At 38.6% G+C, this 18358-nt stretch overlaps 3 protein-coding genes across 6 annotated transcripts; 1 reads left to right on the forward strand and 2 right to left on the reverse strand.

Moving 5' to 3' along the window:
* Positions 1 to 11: 11 nt before the first annotated feature.
* On the reverse strand, positions 12 to 2982 carry LOC137734755 (uncharacterized). Of its 2 annotated transcripts, XM_068474037.1 has the most exons (3): positions 2690 to 2982; positions 979 to 1693; positions 12 to 930 (listed from the first exon to the last, which is right to left on the reverse strand). In XM_068474037.1, exons 1-3 carry the CDS (start codon positions 2771 to 2773, stop codon positions 293 to 295), a joined length of 1437 nt encoding a protein of 478 aa, XP_068330138.1. In that variant the 5' UTR covers positions 2774 to 2982; the 3' UTR covers positions 12 to 292. The 2 variants fall into 2 exon arrangements, with proteins under 2 accessions (XP_068330138.1, XP_068330136.1); XM_068474035.1 differs by having other exon boundaries at positions 12 to 1693.
* Positions 2983 to 9000: 6018 nt separating this feature from the next.
* LOC137735336 (sec-independent protein translocase protein TATB, chloroplastic-like) lies at positions 9001 to 11786 on the forward strand. Its single transcript, XM_068474756.1, has 6 exons — positions 9001 to 9339; positions 9439 to 9560; positions 10254 to 10313; positions 10403 to 10706; positions 11068 to 11208; positions 11305 to 11786. The coding sequence occupies exons 1-6, from the start codon at positions 9132 to 9134 to the stop codon at positions 11415 to 11417; spliced, it is 948 nt and encodes a 315-aa protein (XP_068330857.1). The 5' UTR covers positions 9001 to 9131; the 3' UTR covers positions 11418 to 11786.
* A 287-nt stretch (positions 11787 to 12073) lies between these two features.
* LOC137734918 (N6-adenosine-methyltransferase non-catalytic subunit MTB-like) lies at positions 12074 to 17753 on the reverse strand. 3 transcript variants are annotated; one of them, XM_068474245.1, is made up of 7 exons: positions 17557 to 17753; positions 14278 to 16981; positions 13869 to 13952; positions 13630 to 13734; positions 13399 to 13507; positions 12775 to 12926; positions 12074 to 12603 (listed from the first exon to the last, which is right to left on the reverse strand). In XM_068474245.1, the coding sequence occupies exons 2-7, from the start codon at positions 16972 to 16974 to the stop codon at positions 12160 to 12162; spliced, it is 3591 nt and encodes a 1196-aa protein (XP_068330346.1). In that variant the 5' UTR covers positions 16975 to 16981; positions 17557 to 17753; the 3' UTR covers positions 12074 to 12159. The 3 variants fall into 3 exon arrangements, with proteins under 3 accessions (XP_068330346.1, XP_068330344.1, XP_068330345.1); XM_068474243.1 differs by having other exon boundaries at positions 14278 to 16988; XM_068474244.1 differs by having other exon boundaries at positions 14278 to 17089.
* Between the last annotated feature and the right edge of the window lie 605 nt (positions 17754 to 18358).

Genomic DNA, 18358 nt, shown 5'->3' on the forward strand with positions numbered 1-18358 from the left:
CATTACACAAATGACGTAATTCGACCTTTATATTACACATTGAACAAAAAATAATCCACAGCACATCATCTTTATAAGTGAATTCTATCCTCTGTATAACATCAAAGTAAAAAAATGTTCAAAAGAATGCTCTTTGAGTACTCACTACTCACACTAACAATTCTACAATGTATTCTCTCTGAATTATGTTTTTCGTTCGTAAGAAACTCTCACCTCTGCATCCATTCATCTGTCAACAACGTCATCCCCTACCTATACACATCAGTAAAAGCCATGTTGAACCATTGCTATGTCATCTAACTCCGGGTTGTAGAATCGGAAAGAAAGTCCAGTCATTGCAAGGCTTAGATTCCTTGGCAGCAACATTTTTGTTAGCCCACCATTCTGAGCCGATGTTGGACTTACTCGGAACTTCAGCTTTTGTGTAATCAAAATTAAACTCCTTTGTCGACCCAAGTGTGATGGATCTTTGCTTCCGGTAACCTTGATCCTCCCCTTCTCCCGAAGCATTTTCAGGAATTCTACTCAAACTTTCCTCCACATTAAACTCGCGGTGATTGTTGGAGTCTGTTAATAACCCATCTGTTTCAATTGAGTTTTCTGCTGCTATATCATTTGAAGATTCCGTTGCAGTTCTCAATGCTTTATTCGCAAGACAGCATGCAACATCTTCACCAGTCAATTCAAATGACACCCTGTGATCAAATATAGTTCCACCATTGTGACATCCACTCTCTGTGTTGGCCAGGGATGCCACCTCAGAAATCTGGTTCTCCATATGGAAACCGTCTCTCGAGGCTGGCCCCGTACCATCAGGCGTCAAACATCCAGAACTCATCCTGGAACCAACTCCCACACCATTGGGGGTCAAACATCCGGAACCTAGCCTTGAACCTAGCTCATAGCCATCTGGTGTCAATGTTCCAGAACCTAGCCTGGAACCCAGCCCCGCACCATCTGGTGTCAATGATCCAGAACCTAGCCTTGAACCCCACTTATGATTGGTAAAATGGTCAAATCCATAGAGTTTGGGACCTTCCCCCATGCGAAACTCAAGCATAGGGTGTCTGTCTGGGAACGGAGAAGATGTTCCTGAATTCGATATTGCTGATCCTGGTGATATAAGATCACCACCTGGACTTCCCGGATATTGTTGGTAAGGCTGGTATTCGTATTGGGACAGTGGAAACTTCTGGTTGTTGCTACTGTTTCTACGTTGTCGGTCCAATGAAGATGACAGAAGTTGAGCAAATGGCACTTCAGGGGATGAAGGTGTAGTCAGCTGAACGGATTCGGGAGGGGGAGTGAATGGAGCAGTAGATGGTTCAGTGTTGAATGTAGAGAATACAGGTGGTGACACTAACTGTGTCTCATATGCATAAGGGCCAATGGAAAACATGGATGCAGGTTCACCCGAAGAGTAGGCATTTACAGAAAGGGATGTGAGGGACAGAAATCCAGCAGGTGATTGGGAAGCAGACGGTGGATCGGATGGAAGGAAAGATGCAGGAGAAGATGGAGGGGCAATGAAGGGTAATACAATTGCGGTGGAGGTTGTTTGGTTATCAGAGGTTGAAACTGCAGCTCCTGGCACTACAGGCTCGGGAACGAGGACAGCATGACCAATTCGCTTGCTAGTTTTATGTGACCCGAAGCACCAATATAGGCTCCACCAGCTTCCCCATCTTCTTTTCTGTAGTCAAATGGTAAAAGATTGTCAACGACACAGTTTCAAAATTTAACACCAAAACAATGCACGAAAGACACCAGAAGAACCAACTCTTCAAAATTTATCACCGCAAAGATTTGAGTTCACTCTTGACCCACAAACGAATACAAAAGTATTTCATGTAAAAGTTACTTATACACCATTCTACATCAGATAGCAAATAACACAAAGATGGCAACTGAAATTGAATTTTACAGTTTTTGGGTTTAAAGCTATTCCGGTGTACTGGCACTCTAAAAGCCGAATCTATAAAAGCCATCGGGCAACATCCTCCATAGCAATGGCGACAAGAAAGAAGAGCTGTTAGAATGGGAAGTAGGTACCCTTCCCCGCTGGATTTCTCCGCTGAAACTCCAGAATCTCTAAACTACGAAATGTTCACCAGATACCTTACAGAAAATTCTGAAACTCTGCTAGGTGCTGCCTAGCAAAATCTGGAATTCCCGAGTTATCTACCGCATCAAAACATACCTACCTAAAATACTAGCAGTTGAAATAAAATGAAGTCACCATAGCAATACAAACACAACAAAGTCTCCATCAAACTGAAATTAAAATAAATTCTTACATTTTTATACCAATTAATCAGTCATTAAATTGTCTGAGTTCAATCAAATTTCTCAACTTTTTCCTCTAATGTTTTCATTGATTTGAGAAACAAAACAAGTCATGCCACACACACACAGATGTGTGACAATTCCAAGGATTATTTGCACTACAAAAACACTCAAAGATTCGTACTTTTCACTTTTGAGGATTGAAAATAAGTAAAAGAACGCAAGATCAAACAGGCCATAACTGTGTTTTTAGATTCCCACAGTTTCTCAGCAACCAAACGGAGTATAACAAGGACCCAAAAGTCACAACAAATTAACAAATTGGGAGAAGAGAAAAACACCCATGCATAAATATATGTATGCAAGAGAAGAGAGGGGGGGGGGGGGAGAGAGAGAGAGTTACAGAGATGTTGGTGGGCTGGGCGCGAGCTTCGGCGGAGACGATGGCGGTGGCGGCGGCGTTGATAGTGTCAACGCTGCTATTCATGATTGCTTTTGTGATCCCACAAAGCTCGTTGCTTTGCTTCAGAAGCTAAATTCCTCCGCTTTTTTTTTTCTCAAATAAACAACTCCGGCGAAGATTGAGCAACTGGGTTTCGAATTCCGAGCTATGTGGCCGGATAACGACAGTTTTTCCGGCGAGATTCGACCGGCATGGCGGATTCGATCTGGTAATGAACGTTTCTTGAACCTGAATGAATGAACGAAAAATGTGAGCTTGTATTGTATATGCACTCTCTCTCTCTCTTGAAATGGGACCCACACGCTTATTTTTTATTTCTATTTTCTAGCAAAATCCATCTCGCATTATTGCATTGCTGCATTATTTAATTTATTTTTATAAATATTTTGAGTATCAATTAATTAAAATAGTATGGATGTCGACGATGATGGCGATAAACCAAGGAGAAAAGAAATTAGTTGCACGTGGGCTTGTCACTTGATGCATTATTTAATTTTGAGAACTTTAATGAAAAATTTTCGGTACTGTTTAATTTGATGAAAAATTATATTTTTACACTAAAAAAATCAATCATAATATTATTCACTTTACCCTTTATTTTGTCATTATCTTTAAAAAATCAAAATTTTCAAATCTTTTTTATTAGTTTTTCTTTTAAATTTTTATTATGAAATTATAAAAAGTATATATATAATATTGTTGTATATTTTCTGCTAGAAAATAAAATTTATAACGAACGGAGTACATTCAAGTTTAATACAGTAAAAAAGAAAGGCATTCCAAGCCCTCGAAGACAAGGAGTGATCCCAAATGTAGCAATTTTGAATAGAGGGACCATAACTAGTATCAACGCCTGCCAAGAGGTTCGTTTCTCTGAAAACATACTTCTAGGTGATAATAGTAAAAGATTCAGGCAAAAAAATAACCTATGTTATATGTTTGTATTTTCTTAAATGCAATAACCTAATCCCTTGTTGGGAAAGGTCTCGACTGTCTTCGAGAAAATATATTTGTTCGTTTTATATCTCTAATCACATGAACGTACGCAATAATCTCTCCTAATTTGATTATTATTGATACAATAGATCTGATTGGTTTTATGTTTTTCAAACATAATAATGATCTGGACATGTTGACAGATTCTCTTCATTGCAATGAAGAGGAACTTGTTCCACAAGTTACATATGTATCTATTTAATGTTGACAAAACTAATGGTTGTATAAAACTAGCTTAATGTGGCCATGGGTTTCACTAATTAATGATTAAATCGTGCAAGTTGGGGGATAATTGGATAAGGGATTGGACAAAAGAAAGCCAGCTGCCATCTCTCTCGCACACATATTTTTTTAATAGGTGATGTTATTCACACTTTCTCAAACGCCATTCCTAATTTTCAGGGGTTGGGTCGAATGAATTGAATAAGATCGATAGATAAAATTAACAAGAGTATGTGAGACGTAAAAACGGGTGTTTGAAGAGCATTACCCTTTTTTATTTATATGTGTAATTTTTTTAAGTTAAACACGTTTTAATTAGAGCCATTTGATAACTGAATAACGCTAGATAAACCAACTTTTAAAACCAAATATGTAAATTGTGTGACGTGTCACCAATAGAAAATAAGCACGTTAATAAACACTAATCTAATCACCAATAACCATGTCATACGATTTACAAAATATAGCTTTAATAGATTGTCTTACTAGCATTACCCTAACTGACTACTTTCAATTTTTCAATTTTCATAAAAATGAAAACTGAAAACAACAAAGTAAAAACTGAAGGCAAAATTTTGAAAACCTAAGAAAATATTTTTCTTGTTTTCACTTTATGAAAACCAAAATAGCTATCAAACAAGATTTCAGTTTAAAAAAAAGTAAAAACAAATTATTATCTAACGACCCCTTAATTAATACTAAAAAATTTATTATTGGATATGAGAAATGATATAGTATTTACAGCGGTCGTTGTTTTTTTTTTTTTTTTTTTTATCACAAAGTTAGCTTTCATTATGATCAAGACCCAAAAATGGCTGGATAAACAACAATAGGAAAGTAAAAGGCCCAAGCAAAATGAGAGCAGCAACCCAAGATACAACGGAAGGCCCACACAATCTTAGATCCGAAAACAGCAGAAACAAACAATAAAAAATCATATTCTCCAGCAGCAAATACCACATGTTATTTGTACAAATTAGAGTGCTTCTAGTAGCCAAAGAATACAAAATGACATTATTGGGCTCTGATGTAGTTCTAATTTACCAACCATGTCCCACCAAGTTAATGATTCAGCGGTGATTTTAATGGGAAAAGCAACGGCGGTGATACTCGTGACTCGTAATATTCTGGGTTTCTGATTTTTACGTTATGCACGTCCCGCGCCCCTCTCGTGACCACATTTCAGTTACGATCCCCACAACGGAACAACCCAACAAAATAACCATAAATTCAATAACTTTTCAAGTTAAATATAAATTACAATATTTAGTGGGCCCATTTATTGGAGAATAACTGGGGCGTTTTGCCCATGAAGAGAGTTAAAGGTTCAAAAGTTAAAAAATGTTTGTCTAGAAATTTATCTGTAACCAATGTCTAAGTTAAAATTTTATGGATGGCCCACTTATTTGGCCAAAAAGAGCATTAGGCTGACCAAATATATCATTCTCTTAGCCCATTTTTTAGAGTCCAGTTCTTCTGTTTTAATAATTAATTCAAATTCAACGGCTAGATTTGAACATCCTACGATAGTTTAGTTAAACAACGGCTAGATTTGAACATCCTATGATAGTTTAGTTAAATTAACTAATAAATTTAAAGTATAAATTTAAAACTAATAAATTATTGAGGGGGTTATATTTAGCTCATTCGATTAGAAAGAAGGTATATGAGTAGCATGAAATTGTTCATTTCTAAATAATTTTTTACAAGGCTATAACTTTAGATGGGGTTGTGTTTACCTATTTCGTTTGGAGATGGCTATACAATATCATGTGTAAATTTTTCTTTATATTCTGTTAATTTATTGGCAAAAAAGGTTATAAAGTGATGTATTAAGTGCTCATTTAAAATATCTTTTAAAATAATCAAAAGCATTTCAGTAGAAATCTTTTTGAAAATAATCTTTAATAAAAATTTAAGTGGTTCTTGAAAAAAAACACTTTAAATGATTCATGCGAAAAACACATATTTAATGTATTTTACAAGAAAAAACACTAAAATATTTTTTGAACCCAAATAGTTTCATCAATTTTTTTTTAAAATTATTTTAAATGTACTTCTAAATGAGTTTTTAGTTGATCACTATGTTGAAATATAAGGTAGACAAATTCCAACCAAGAAAAGAAAATGAAAAGGCAGAAAGTCCTAATTTTTAATTATATTTTCCACTAAGATGAAACCTTTTGTCAAAGATGTGCACGTGGGGGCGATGCCTTTGTGTTTTCTGAATGGGTATTTGTGCGCACCCCACGAGCGTAAGATAGCGACATGCACATACATTAAATTAAACTTGCACGGGTGGTTCTCTCTTTTATCATCCCTCCCATCCCATTCAATCCTTTCGCTTTCTGATAATGAAATCTCAACACCCTCTTTCTTCCAATTTATTATTATTACTGGAAAGCTGGATCCCTTTTCACCTAGTTCGAAATTCGGACCGTTAAAATTTAATTCAACAATTATAGTTACTATTACTTTTAAATGAGTCTCCTGTTTTTAGTTATTGGATTAAATTTCAACGATCCGAGTCTCGGACTAGATGGATTATAGGTGGAAAGGAATCCAAGAGGACCCCTTTGCATTATTACTAACCTTTTTATCTTCTTAGCTTTGTACCTTTTTACCTTTATGGTCTCAGATTTTACTTTTTAATTATTAAGTTTCATGTTACCTAGTCACACGCACTTATATTAAGATTGTGTTCTCATATCTAGTTGAACTTTATGATCAGATCGAGTGAATTATAAATCTGAATGATATATAGTTGTTCAGGTATAAGATAAATTTATTTTTATATAGCTGATATGATACGTGATTGTTCACATGTAAGATTAATACTATATTGTAAGAGCATAAAAATTTCGAGATGAAACAATACAAGCTCCTTTCATATCTATTTGTGGTAAGTAAATGTACAAGTGATTTATAGTAGACAGTGTTCGTGCAACCCATAAGGATTTTGGATTGAGCCTAGACGTCGGACTAGAACCCTTAATAACTAAGATCAGTTTTCTCCCCTAGCAAATTTATTTAGGGATCAACTATGTCTTGAGATCCTACGAAAATGGAAGAATGGCTTGGAAAGTCCTCTGAATACCTTATGACAATCTGATACAAGACCTGATAGTGCCTATCAGGTGTTCGTTGAAATGTATACTCAACATATCTCAACAGGGCACGATAGGTGATGTTTGAAGAGTCTTTGTAGCATAGCTTGATATATGTCGACATGCCTACCAAATGCTCAACAAAACACCTCATCAGCCCAACATGAGACAATACTCTCAACGCGACACTATGGAGAAGCCTTTCCATGCTGGCCCCAAGGACGGAGCTGTATAGGGCCTAGGGGAGCATCCGTCCCCACTCAGTTGTGTGTATACTTTTGCATTCCAATTCCCAAGCCCTAATTAAACTATAAATGAAAAAATGGATTGCATTTCAATTCCAACGTCAGTTCTAATTAAACTATATAAAAAAATGGTCTAGTGGAAAAAAGACAAGGTGCATCCGCTAGTTTACATGCTTGTGACATTAGCATTAACTCTTTCAGTTGCTACTGCCACTGTTGAAAAAGCATTGTTGGCCATGAAATTTTTGAAGAATCGATGGAGAAATCGAATGAGAGATCAATGGATCAATGACAACATTATTTTTATAGAGGGAGCTATTTGCACGAAAACGCGTAGGAATATTGTAAGATGTTGTATGAAAAACTTTATGGATTAATATATAAGTGTTTTGTGCAGTAAATTCTTGAGTTTTTTAATTGTACCTTATTATTTGAAGATGCCCTCATTCTTACAAATTTCTGGCTTTGTCCCTGGTTGGCCCACCAAACAAGGATAATTTATCATAGTAACGCTTATCATATTCATATCCCACTTTGATAAAATATATATATATATATATATATGTATGTATATGTTTGGTTACATTTGAAGTGTAGAACGTGATACTTCTTTGTTCTAGATCCACCCATGTAACCAAATAGTGGAAAAGGCAGGGGCACCCAAGGGAGGTGCAACTACTGGATATTTCATAAAATGGTCCCTCTAATGGGGTGGCTAGGTGGTGTGGCTATGGTCCTACAAGCCAAAAGCTAAACCAGCACACCACATGTTCCACTTATCAAGTAGGTGGGGGATTTGATCACAAACTTTTAATATACAAACACATGCATAACATACTATATGCATATAAAAGATTTAATTCAAGATCCTCCATCATAAATTATCCTCCTATGCAAAATTCTCTCATCAAAATAATTCATCATCATCCTGCTTTGGAAGTTTGGATGAACGTCAATCATTGTTGTAGGATTTAGAGTTGGTTTAAAAGTATTTTTAAAATGGCTGAAAGAACTTATAGTAAGAATATATTTGAAATCAATCCTAGAAAAACACTTAAATGTTTTTTGCGTGAAGCACATTACTGATGCTTCTTGTAGGAGGCACTTCAAGTGCTTTTACAACCTAAAAACACTTTCGCTAAAATCGCTTTTAGTCATTTTGAAAGTACTTTCAAACGAGTTCTTGATGCACGAATCTTTTGCCCGTATGTGTTAGTTTAGTTGATTAATAAGTATTGTTGCTTGGATTATAGTAAATAAGTTGAGTCATTTTAGGAAACGACTTAACTTGGAAGACATATGTCGACGCTGCAAGGCGAGGGAGTGACTTGTCACTCTCATAATTCAATCAACTCTAAATAAATTAGAATAGCTTAGAGTATCCATTGTTAGAAAAATCACTAAACCCCCTGCAAAACAACATTTCGTTCCATATACCAAAAAGAAAAGAACATTAGGAGCCAAATTTTCACATGAAAAGGATTTGTTGTTGTAACCAAAGTGGTTGAGAGCGTTTACCTCTCCAAACGAGATCTTGTGTTCCAACCCCACCCTGACCCGCCTTAAGCTTGTATCTGAAAACAAATCACATATGTTATTTGGGCCCAAAGAAGAGTACATCAACAACATTGGACTCGCCCAACAAAAGGTATAGATCAAACCCATCTTCTAAAATCATTCAGTGTTCGTGATCCTTTCTGAGTTGGATTGCAAAGCCCACTTTCCAATGCTTCTTCTGGTTGGTATAATTTTGGAAGAACTGCCACCAGAGCTCATGACTCCAAAATTATCAAAATTCTTGAACTGATTGCCATGACGTCCACCATTGCTCCTGCTGCTGCTACGTTTGTGTGCTCGCCGTCATCCACCGCCAGAGGCACAAAAGCAGCCGTATTTCGTCGCAAAGACCCGAAGTTTCAGCTCTGCTCAGTGGTTCCTCCACTGGGTCTCAGCCCGTTCTCGCCATGGATCGGATTGAAGCAGCTGAGCATCTCATTGGCACCTAAGTCTTTGAAATTAGGTAACTTTCAGTATTTGGGTTCGTGGGTTTTTCTTGCTTTTGCAATTTGTTTGCTGTTTTGCTTAATCAGTCCAGCTTGTTTGTGATTTGGCGGTGCAGAGAGGAGGGAAAGGTGTAAGGGTATGGTGGTTTATGCATCCCTGTTTGGGGTTGGAGCTCCGGAGGCTCTCGTTATTGGCGTGGTGGCTCTGCTGGTTTTTGGTCCCAAAGGACTTGCTGAGGTGAGTGGTATGTTGAGTAATGGTACGGAGACTCAATTTGGAGATTAAATTTACAAACTAAATGGTGTGTCATCAATATAAATGAACATGTCTATCAACGCTTAAATAATAAACCAGTTATCAACTTCTATGTTTTTTAGTTTTCAAAATTTAGTCTCCAAATTGAATCTACCTAGCATTACCTGTGGTATGTTATATTATAGCTGGAAATTGAGCTCTCAAATTGTTTCGTAAAAAAACACTTCTACTCATTAGTTCTCACAGCCAAATTGCTTGTGCGAGAAGCACAATAATGTTTTAAGAAATCCAAATGTTTCCTGGAAATGCATTTGGAAGGACTTCTGCAGTAGAAGTGCTTCTCCCAGGAACCACTACAAGTACTTCCAAAACTAGAAGCACTTCTAAATTTTTCTGTCGTAAAATCACTTTTGACCTTCCCATAAGCAAATCCCAAACGAGCCCTTAATTTCTCGTGTAGATGCATGTATTCTCAGTTTGAGTAGCGGGGATGGAGGGGTTTTGGAGAACTGGGGGATTACGATTGGCATATGAACCCCTCACAGAATTTTCGTCTGTCAAAATGATAGTGTCAAGAGCTTAGGATAACAAGCTTTAGACAAGAATTGATAATGTTTAGTCTCGACAGTTAGCAGATGTTCTGGCATTCCTGAGTAACGATTTATCTTCATGCAGGTTGCTCGGACTTTAGGAAAAACTTTGCGTGCTTTTCAACCCACCATTAGAGAACTTCAGGTAGATAATATGAGCTTCATTCAAAATGTATGTTTACGCCCTCTTATGAGAAGGATGTCAATGTTGCATGTACGGACATCTGCATGTAGGAAGTTTCGAGGGATTTCAAGAGCACCCTAGAAAAGGAGATCGGTCTTGATGACAATTCTAGTTCATCAATAGATGCATTCAATGGCAAGAAAATGGACATGACTTCAACCCCTTCATCAACTACCACGACTGGAGATTCCAAAACCACGATTGAAGATTCCAAAACCACGGCTGAAGATTCCAAAACTGTAGACGTTTCAAGTTTATCATCAATAGATGCGTACAATGCCAGAATAATGGGCAAGACTTCAACTTCTTCATCAACTACGACGGCTGATGAATCCAAGACCATGGCTGACACCAGTAAGCGATTAACTTGTTCCTCAAATTTTGTACCCTCGTTTTGAAAAAGTAAATAGTAACCATTACATCATCTGACACATTATGGAACTTTAGTACAAATTTTTGAGGTTTAGAATATGGACTAATGGTAGGAAAGAAAACAAATTCGAGTAACTAGAGCTGGGAAATGTTGAGACGGTTCTATCTCCCATAATATTTCTTGCACATGCATCATCCTTCATGTGTGCTACATCTGCTTCGTACAGAGGAAAATATTCAGTATTTAGTCTTTTTTTTTTATCGGATTCATGTTGTCGCTGTATGATTCAATGCAAATAGTTTTTTGTCTAATAAACCCGGACCTGTCAATTGTCTAATGCAGATGGGGCTCCATCACCACCCAGAGCATACACCACAGAAGAGTACTTAAAGATCACAGAGGAGCAGCTAGCAGCTGCCCAAAAGCAGGCGCAGGCGTCTGCTCCAGTGGAAAGTCAGCTTGAACCTCAGACCTTGTCTCAAGGTTAGTCGTTATCAAATCTCTCTTGACAACTTTGTTGAATGCATACATCTCTCTCTCGCTCTTGATGATTTTGTTGTGTACGTACATTGGTAACAGCTACTGTTGAAGAAACTGCTGCGGAAACGCCTTTACCCCTACAACCTCAAACTGTTGAAGAAGAAACTGCTGCCAGAATGCCTTCGCCTCAACAACCTCAAATTGAGACATAAGAACAAATTACAATTGATGGACGGACGCTTGCCAATTGTTCATAAATCTCAAAGTTGAGACATGAAGCTTTGACAGAGGATGAATGGAGCTGAGAAATCCCACTTTTGTTGTTCCTTCTCAAAGAAAATATGGAATTAGTCTGGTACATAGAATTTCTGTATAATTCAGAGACCAAAAAGGTGTTTGCAATCTCATCTAGTAGCAATATCTTGACCTGGTACTAATGTAGGTATGCCATTTTTTAGGAAGTGACAATTTCGGCCTTTCTTTTCGGGTTTGTACCATGATGTCTTCAGCTTCAAAGACACAATTAGTTGAGCAATTTTATTCAAGGTGAAAGTACTGTCGGAAATTTTTTCGATACGGGTCAATATTTCCTTGAAAATATCGGAGAATTAGAGAAAAGACATGGAAAGAGGGTGAGGTCCAAACTTCACAAAATATCAGAAAAACCTTTAAATTTCATCTAAAACTGATAGATTTTGTTTATATTTTTAACATATCAGTTAATATCGATAAACCCTCATAGGAGAATTTCATCATTTTCATCGAAAGCAACCGATATCGATACATCCATCATCTTTTTATATATTTGCATACCGATATTTTAAACATTGAATGAAGGGGAAAAAGATGAACAATGACGAAGAAGATGGATGCATAACAATAGCGCATTTTCTTTCCATTATATTAGAGGGAAAAAAAAATAAAATACAAATAAAGAGAATACTCGGAGTTTTCTTACAACAAATTCATATGTCTGTGAGACTCAAAATCTACAAACTCTGCATTTGGCTGTCCGGAGTATCCATACATATCAAAAACCTTATCATCGGACGACATATTGTTGCCGTCTCTCCCTTTAAAACCGTCCATTGGTGGAGGCCCCCAAGAAGCTGGAGTTGAGGGATTGGAATTTGAACCTTCTTGGTTTATACCAAGAGCAATTGGATTTTGTGGCGAATTTCCGGCAGGTCTTCTGTTGGAGGAATTTGCCGGTGTCAGAGAAATGGACGATGAATTCTGCTGCTGCAATTGCTGCTGGTTTTTCATTGGTGACTTGGGCCGAAGTGCTTCTATGTCGGGAGTTGTCACAACAAGATGAGGTGCCTCTGGAGGCGGGTTTCGTCCACCCCCTCCTTGCCAAACCTTCCCGTCCTTGTCAGCAAAGTTCTTGATATAGCCCTGGAGATTAATGAAACGAATTTTGATGTTGATAAGGGAACAAGATTGATGCAGTGGTACAATTAATCGACTCTAAGCCCACTTTCTGGCATGTATGGGTTATTCATATTTCTACTTTGCAATATAAAACCAAACAAAAAGCACAAAGAGTTTGAGCTTAAGCTATTTTACCTCGGCATTAAAATTCGATGAGGATAGTCCATTACCAACAGTCAGCCAGCCAGACCGAATGTTGTGGTCTTCACCAAAAAGCTCAAGCCTTCTGCGGCCAAGGGCAAAATGCTCAATAATCCTGTACATATCCTCAGGCTTTTCGGTTGAACCTGTAATTGCGAAGGCATAATTTAGCATCATAGGTGCTCATTTTCATTGCTCTGGATGCAAGTGGGATGGTATCCCTAGAACCAAGAATAATGTAATTGATAATGCCTTTTCTCTCTCCCCCATTCCTCACTTTGTTAATTGTTCGAGGATAGGACTGCTTCTATGTGTTATTGTGTTTACACTTAAAGTAAAATTTCGCTACAGAGATCATTGTGTCACCATTTAATGTCTAAAACATAAACAGAAATAACATGAATACCAAGTTACTATATATAAACCAACAGCATAAAACATTTAACTCATTTTAGAAACATTCACACTCTAGCAGACTATGCTACTGCCACCAGCTCATTACACATCACAAGACCCAATCACAGAAACATTAAGATAAAAACCCCCACCACTCTTCAACTTTATATCCATGATTCACACATAGCAATAAAACTCAGCGTTCTTAATGTGGTTACTAACCGTACGGGGGTTCCTCGGCTATTATCACATCTGTATCGATGTTGGCGTGGATTATATGACCATCAGTGCTGCGACGAACTGTGCCTTTTATTCCCATCAAGCAATGTTCCTTCATTGTATTGGCAACAGAACAAACCATTTAAAAAACACTCAACTTACCACAAAGGATTTTCAACAAGGGAGGAGGGCAGGTGATAGGATACAGGTGTACAATAGAAACATTACACCAACCTTTGAGTGCTGAAACAAAGTATGAGCATCGTGCCGCAAACCAGAAGTTGCATTAATTTTGTTTGTCTTCACCCAACATATATCTTCACACCTACGAAAGCCCCACTGCAGGAACACATTGATTAGATGTCAATAATTACAATTAGTTTACACAAACATATTATCCAACACCATATTACATCAACAAAAGCAACCACATGTTGCGTTTACAATCCAATCAACAATTCTTGATTAAATACCTTTTTTAGACATTGACGACCCTGCTCAAGACCCATGCCATCACCCACCCAAAGAAAAATGAAAGAAGGTGTGTCTGCTATTGCCTGTGAGCACAAAAGACAAGAGTTCAATTACTGAGTCAAAGGTGAGAGGAAGCGTAAAGGCAATAATTAAACCTTTATGGCATATGAATGAAGTCTAAATGTCTAATACAGTACAGTACATATAAATGTATGTGCAGCCTAAAGAATATGAAAATGCTAATATTTAATAATATGAAGCACCTGTCGATACCTGCTTTATTATTAATATTTACCACTACGAAGTTAAAAAATAAAATGTAACTAAGCAGCAAGTTTTGCAGCTCATAGATATGCCTATTTCTAGTCTTTCGTCAGGGAAAAAAAATGTGATTTTCAGCCATACTACCTCAATCTTAAGATTCATTATTTCTTCAAATGTCCAATACTCCGTGTGGTCAGCAACACCAGGAGCACGATGAACGTATTCCTCCCAAGGTGGATCCACAAGAATGACATCAAACTTGGTTCCAAAAAACTCTGGGGATAGCTCAAACTCTTTCAGGTCACACTTGTAATACATGGGATGTGAAGCAGAATTAGCCACAATCTCATCCTTTTTCTGTATAAGCTCCCTCAGCTTGGGGTAATCCTCCACAACATTTGTAAGCTCTAACTCCCTGATGAAATTCTGGGGTCGCATACCAGTATCGACAAAATTTTGAGAATAATCATTCTGCTCTCCTCTGGAAGGAGCTTTACCAGGAGGTCCACTACTTTTATGAGGAACCCAACCACCTTGATTTTTATCAGCCGGAGTTCCTCGTCCCATTGGTCCTGCAGAATTAAAACCAGGGCCAGATATGTTTGGAGGAACTCCTCTTCCATGGCCAGATTGGTTAAAAAAAATGGCAGGGTTTGTTGGAGTACCCATGTTAGTAGGAAATCTTGGGCCTGAAGGTCCAGGAGGGACTGAGGAGAGACCAGGTGGGACACCTAACATATTCATGTCAACTCCCCGAGCCCCAGGCCACACGGGAGGAGAAAATGGAGGAATGAAGACACCATGGGACATCGGTGGACCTGGAGCAGGTGACATGCTAGGTGTAAGTGGCTGCATAGGTCCAGGTGGTGGCATTCCAAGAGGGCCAAACGGCGATCCCATTATTGGAAGTGGGATTCCTACCGGTTGGCTATCTCTTCCAGTAAGCCTACCCCTTCCTCCTCTACCAACTCTCCCCCCTTTCATCCCTTGCGAAGCATTTCTATTGAAGGAACCTGGCTCCGCATTTCCATATGGAGGCTGTGAACCACCCCCAGAACTTTGGCCACCAGTACCATGCCCAGGCATGGAACCCTTCTGTCCTCTTCCTTTGCCTCCATGGGCATCATAGTCCTCCCTCCATGAATTCTGATCTCGCAAGGAGTTAATATCATCTGTATATCTTTCCTTTGAATCTTCCCTAGGTGGCCCAGATCCATACATATCACTCCTTGTCCTGTCATCCTGCAGATACGCCCACTCTTCATCACTTGGTGCTGATTTCCCATCAGATTGCTGACCAGCTTCGGTTCTCCTGGCAAAGTTGGATGCTGATTCTACTCTTCCGTAATCTATAGGTTTAGTTTGGATCTCAATCACATCGTAATTTTCATTTGAAATTCCAAAATTTGATGAGGTCTTCACAGCTTCACCACGGCTTCCATCTTTCCTATTACCAGACCGACCGTGAGGCCTTTCACTGTCAGTCCTCTCACGACTGTGTCGTGGCAGCTCCCACTCCCTACCCTGATCATAATTGATGTCCCCATTTTTGGAGTCTTTTTCACTACTGCTGGGTTGCCTTCTTTTCCAGTTCTCTTTGGAACCTTCCCGATCCCTACTCCTGCCAGTCCAGTCATCATCTCTGCCTTTAGGTCGATCATTCCTATAACCATCTTTTTCCAGTTCTTTCCGTTTAAGATTAAAATTCCTGTCATGATCCATCTCAAAGTATTCTGAATCCTGATAACGCCTCCCACTCCTATCAGGTGTCCTCGACCTGGTGGTACTTTCTACTTCTCTAGGACCCTTGTCTTTCGTCCCCGCATTTGCTTCTTCATCTGCATTCAAAGACCTCTCCTTGCTTTCAGCAACATCCCGACCAGGTGGAGTTCTCTGCTGTCTATGCTTTTCAGTTTTCTCCCTGTGTGATCTATCTTCACGAGTGACAGGACTATCACTGTTGCCTTCTTCCAGTGTTTCAGTCCTGCTTTTGCTCTTACTCTTTTCCAAATCAAGTTTTCTCTCTTCCCTGTTAGATTTGGTAGGCCTATCACTGTTTGAATCCACACCACGGATTCTCCTGTCACTGGGTTCATTTCTCACAGAGATACTCTTCTCCTTAGAACTCTCGTACTTAGGATCAGAAGGCTTACTGCTTCTTGAATCAGATTTTTCATAATGACTTTCTTCTGCCTTTCTCCCACCTTCTGATTCATCCCATCTTCTTCTTGAGGTCTTCACCTGTTCAGAAGAACCATGCGTCCTCTCGCGGCTACTTTCCTTGCTCTCCGAATGCCTGGAGTCTCTACCAAGTGTCTTTTCAAGCTCTCCATCATAGGGTCTTTCCTCTTTATTCTTGCTTTTACTCTGAGAATCCTCATGCTGTGTAAGCTTTGAGCTCATTTTCCTTCTGTCACTTTCTTCAGCCCGAACTGACCCTCTACCTCCCGACTTATCTCCGCCATCTTGCCTGTTCTCTAATTCCCCATCCTGATACCAACTGCTCAACTTTTCCAAACTGCTCTCTTCTTGTTTTTTCTTCATCTGCTTAGAATGCGACTCTTTCCTTGAGTCATAATCATCTTCATCGCTATCTGCAATGCTAGAACCACCTGATCTTTTTCGGCTCTCACTTCTGTCCCCATAACTTCTCCTTCTTCCACTACTCTCTATTCCTCCCGTGTCTTCTCCATTGCCAGACTTTCTTGATCGGCTTGACCTGTGCTTCCTCTTATCACTGCCCTCCCACTCTTCATCATCTCCAGCCCTATCACTCCTCAAATCTGAGCTATCCTCCAACTCTCGTTTCACATGACTCCGACTATGTTCAGGAGAATCCATCAAAACCCTAAGGCCTTCAAATTAACAAACATAATAATTATTACTATTATTTCTGATTTTCCTGATGTGCTTTACATCAGGAGCAGATACTGGAAAGCCTAGTGACCAAATGATCCTGGATCCAGATGTAAAACACAAAATCAACACAAGTCAATGAATCCACCTAAAAATAAGAGAGTTGAAAACAAATCACAATTAACCCCGAACCCAATTCGATTGACCTAACCAACATTCAAACTGAAATACCAAAAATCCAATTCAAGCTTTCTTCTTTTGCAATAACAAGGTGCTTCAAACGCAATTTCAACCAAAACCCTAAAAGAAGAACAACTAAACCGATTCATTTTATCATATTAATGCTAGTAATTGCACATAAACACACTCTGAACAGTAAACCCAATTCGACAGCTTCTAATTCCAAAGGTTTAGCACAATTAAGAAAAAAATTGCAAGCTAATCCACCTATTCTAAGGGGTTTGACGTTGACATTGCAGTCCAATCTCACATATGCCCCAAATACCAAATACAGTAGAAACTAGGGTTTCGGAATCTCAAATTTCGTAAAATCTGAATCGGACTTACCCGAGAAAGAGTCCGCCGTCCCTTAAACCTCAACGCCGATCGAAAAGTCGCAAGTCTGCAAATCCTTCTCTAGGACGTGTGATTATGTTACTGCGACGCCTTCAAATTTTGGAGGGAGGAAGAAAGTGGAACGTTGGCGGGTAGGCGGAGTGAGAGTGGGCGATGAGAGAGAAGGGGAGAGAGAGAGAGAGAGAGAAATTGTGTATTTTTCCTGTAAAGCCCTAGACGCCGGTTCGACCGCTACTTTAAGAAACAAATTGACCGGTTTGGTTACGGTTTGACTCTACACAAGTATAATTTCAAATTACACTCAACAAAACTATATTTAGGTTTTTTAGTAAATTGATATCATTAATGAGTTAAATAGTTAAATTAAGTTTAGTTTGGTAGGTATGGATTTTTTGTTTTTTTTTTGGTTGAGAAAACAAAGAAATTAATTTAAAGAGAAGCTTCATGAACATCCGAGATATCTAAAGTTAAACTGAAAAACATTTTTAACTTGAAGGGATCATCCCTCCCAAATACACATATTACTAACATGGTGACTAGAGGAGATTATAGCATTCGCCATGAAGTTCGCTTCTTTAAGAACATGGTTCCATTCCAATTGACTCGAAGGAGGAAGCAAGCCTTTTGATATCTGCAATAATAGGTCTAATTCTCCAACGGGCTACACATCTTTCAGGAATCTTGTCAATGACAACTTGGAGTCTCCTTCCACTATAATCTTCCTTATGTTTCGTTGTCTGGCCAAAAGAAGGGCATCACGCAAGGCATTGCCTCTGCCATGGTAAATTGGTAA

This window comes from Pyrus communis, chromosome 5, assembly GCF_963583255.1.
Source record: "Pyrus communis chromosome 5, drPyrComm1.1, whole genome shotgun sequence".
In the NCBI taxonomy this organism is placed as follows: Eukaryota; Viridiplantae; Streptophyta; class Magnoliopsida; order Rosales; family Rosaceae; genus Pyrus; species Pyrus communis.

Bases quoted from the DNA above. Each gene is read 5' to 3' on its own strand.
- LOC137734755 (XM_068474035.1), bottom strand. From the start codon at position 2,773: ATGAATAGCAGCGTTGACACTATCAACGCCGCCGCCACCGCCATCGTC. The intron at 1,694-2,689 runs GTAACTCTCTCT...ATTTGACTACAG, and splicing joins CCCAGCCCACCAACATCTCT to AAAAGAAGATGGGGAAGCTG.
- LOC137734918 (XM_068474245.1), bottom strand. From the start codon at position 16,974: ATGGATTCTCCTGAACATAGTCGGAGTCATGTGAAACGAGAGTTGGAG. The intron at 13,953-14,277 runs GTAGTATGGCTG...TTGTGCTCACAG, and splicing joins TAATGAATCTTAAGATTGAG to GCAATAGCAGACACACCTTC. The intron at 13,735-13,868 runs GTATTTAATCAA...GTGTTCCTGCAG, and splicing joins GTCGTCAATGTCTAAAAAAG to TGGGGCTTTCGTAGGTGTGA.
- LOC137735336 (XM_068474756.1), top strand. From the start codon at position 9,132: ATGACGTCCACCATTGCTCCTGCTGCTGCTACGTTTGTGTGCTCGCCG. The intron at 10,314-10,402 runs GTAGATAATATG...ATCTGCATGTAG, and splicing joins CCACCATTAGAGAACTTCAG to GAAGTTTCGAGGGATTTCAA. The intron at 10,707-11,067 runs GTAAGCGATTAA...TGTCTAATGCAG, and splicing joins CAAGACCATGGCTGACACCA to ATGGGGCTCCATCACCACCC.